This window comes from Pinus tabuliformis, chromosome 6 (genome assembly GCF_031772625.1).
Source record: "Pinus tabuliformis cultivar Carrire ecotype Pingquan chromosome 6, CPIR1, whole genome shotgun sequence".
NCBI classification, from domain to species: domain Eukaryota; kingdom Viridiplantae; phylum Streptophyta; class Pinopsida; order Pinales; family Pinaceae; genus Pinus; species Pinus tabuliformis.
The window spans coordinates 265,626,484-265,629,319 of record NC_142292.1 but is presented as its reverse complement, the minus strand read 5'-3'; the positions used below and the strand labels follow the sequence as shown (position 1 = coordinate 265,629,319).

Here is a 2,836-nt window from a genome sequence, read left to right as displayed (position 1 = left end):
AAGAGTGTCATTTCGACGATGTCCGATGTCATTAAGTGTTTAACGAGCCTGACAAAGGGAAAACTCGGCGCCTTTTCTTATTTAGAGAGTCTGAAAAGAATGCGGAAAAGGAGACTCCAGGGGGGTCCTTTTTCGTACAGTTGTGTCTCTCGAGCCCGAAAAAGTGTAAACCTATGCTCGAAAGAACCGCCCGGCCATTACAACCGAGGAGTACTTTTCATAAAGAGTGTCGCCGACCGGAAAAAGTAAAAAAGTGGTCGAAGACACGTCGTTTTAGAGCCAATATCGAGTGCGAAACGACAAACACCCGGCGATCTTTTTGGTTTAACGGTCGGAAAAAGAGCTTAAAAACGACCGTCTTTCGTTCCTTTTAACGAGCTGAAAGAGAGCTCGGCCATCTTCTCTCGTTTAACGTCGGAGAAGAGCTTAGAGACGACACTTTGGGAATCACATGAATAACGGATTGTCATAACCAAGCGGCGATACCTGTACCTGCACAAGGGCACTACCCGCATAAATCCATTCAATACACGTAAAAAACATATGAAACATGCTTGAAAACAGAACCAAGTTTAGTTTCATGGCTAAAAATGGAAAAAACCCAAAAAATATGGTAATTTAGGATTTTTACTATAAATAGGAGGGTAAAATAAGTCATTTTTACCATTTCACTATTCGGAGTGCAAAGAACGTGGAGAAGCCAAAAAGTTGACGGAGCGATTTCCAGCCCATCCGGAGACCATTTCCAGATCTGCTTCTTCCAGGTAGGTTCCCATTCGTTTGCCCTGCATTCTAGTTCATTTTAGTAGTTTTTTAACGGTAGAATAGGCCCAATTGGGCATTTTTATTTGCATGGGTGCGCCCTCGGTCAGCGCGGAAGTTGCCCACGGGGTCGCGCTGATCGAAAAAGGGTCAATGTAACCAACCACGGTTCAGCGCGGAAAAGGCGTGTTCTTCCGCGCTGACCCCGCATTTTAACAAAGAGCTGCCATGGTCAGCGCGGCTGTTTTTAAAACAGTCGCGCTGGCGCGGAAAAATTTTATTTCTTTAAAAATGGACGTGAATTTTTCCTGGAACTTCTTCTGATTGGTTTTATTTGTTCATGCAGGACATCATGGCTTTTCAATGGCAGGAGAGAGTCCATGATGTGGAGGATGTGGCTGCTTGGGGAGATGTGAATTGTTGCAACGCCATGCGGGCGTGCGGATTCATGAAATTCTTCCTCACGCCGCGCTTGAGGGCCCAGCACGACCTTCTTGAGATGCTAATCAGAGCCTGGAACCCAGTGGATCAGAAGTTCACAATTCGTGGTCATGACATCGAGTTCGACCACATGGATATTTTCTTCCTGACCGGGTTGTCGCGCCGAGGTGCGAGGCCCATCTTAGAGGGGCAGCGACCTAGCGGTGGTACCCTGGATGATTTAATGGCTGAGGTCTGCCCAGGGGCGGTAAAGACGCGGAGTGGGAAATGCGCGATTCCCACAGTGAGAGACATAGTGCTGCGCACCATTCTGTTCATGGTGACCCGGGCAGCGGGCAGCATGGCGAACCATGAGGCGTCTAAGACCCATCTCCTGCTAGCCCTTGAGTGTCTCGAGCCTGTCGTGTTCGATTGGTGCACCGCAGTGTGCAACAACATGAAAAGGCAGTTGAGCAATTGCCGGCGCGGAGAGACGAAGCAATTCGGGTATGGATCGATCCTGGTCCCGCTCATTCTGGAGCGAGTACCAGCCATGCGGCTGCAGTCTATGGCTGTGGATGCCCCCAGAGAGCCTCGAGAGACGAGGGCTACTCGATGGGCTCGGGTCATGCCACGTGGGGGTGGCGGCCGACCACATAGCTGGGGGGCATACTTCAGAGACTGGCTGGATCAGCAGGAGATCTTCGTACAGGATTGGCCATATGCGGGGATGGATTTCCGCAATGATCCTGACTTGGCGCTGCCTCCGGGTGAACAGTGGGATGATGCAGGTATGACACTTTTTGTCTTTTGAGTTTTGCATATTTTATTTTTATTTTTTGTACATGTCCTAATGAATGTCTCCTCATGCAGATGTAGGACCTACTAGACCGATTGGCCTGGCTGTCACGGCACGGAGAGAGGGCCTAGGAGCCGGAGCTTTGGCCTTAGCCCTTCCAGCGGCCAACACACCAGAGGTTGTGGCTCGCAACCTTGAGGGGTTGCTGGAGGGGATACCGGATTTCCAGGGGGTCGAGGAGGTCCCTGTGGAGCATCAGATCCACACAGTGGGTGTGGAACCCAGAGTGCACCGCCTTTTGAGGCGGGTAGCACGAGCGGCTGTGTACTACAGAGAGCACCACCCAGCCGATTAGTCACCTAGGTTTTATTTCCACTGTTATTTTGAGACATTATGACTCGGATGTACTGAGATTTTGGGACACGTACTTCTATTTTTGAGCGCCTTAGTGCGCCACACGATATATATATATATACATACCGGTTTTTGGATGAGTCGTTGTTACATATGATGATGTGTTATCTGTATTATGCGTTGCCTTAGTACAATTTGTGATCTTATGTATGGATTCGCATGACACTCGACTCATGGATTTTATATGTTTAATGCAAGCTTAAAAACACACGTGCAAACTATGCTTGAAATGACTTATTTACATATGCTTATGGTCTTACTATGCTGCTCTTTCCTTCTTGTATGATGTTTATCTGTTTCGCAAATATCTGTCTAACACACGATTTGCTAATGCATCAGTCAACGTATTTAATCGTCTTGGAATATGCTGATAAGTAATGAAATCAAAATTCCGTTCTAACAATCTCACACGTAGGTATAACCTTAATATGCGCTGGTCTC

General features: G+C 48.0%; 1 protein-coding gene across 2 annotated transcripts; it reads left to right on the top strand.

Moving 5' to 3' along the window:
• The first annotated feature begins 602 nt into the window (after positions 1-602).
• On the top strand, positions 603-2,346 carry LOC149258382 (uncharacterized). 2 transcript variants are annotated; one of them, XM_089371432.1, is made up of 3 exons: positions 603-764; positions 1,109-1,973; positions 2,056-2,346. In XM_089371432.1, the coding sequence occupies exons 2-3, from the start codon at positions 1,115-1,117 to the stop codon at positions 2,334-2,336; spliced, it is 1,140 nt and encodes a 379-aa protein (XP_089227558.1). In that variant the 5' UTR covers positions 603-764; positions 1,109-1,114; the 3' UTR covers positions 2,337-2,346. The 2 variants fall into 2 exon arrangements, with proteins under 2 accessions (XP_089227558.1, XP_089227553.1); XM_089371427.1 differs by lacking the exon at positions 603-764 and having other exon boundaries at positions 775-1,973.
• The last annotated feature ends 490 nt before the right edge of the window (positions 2,347-2,836 follow it).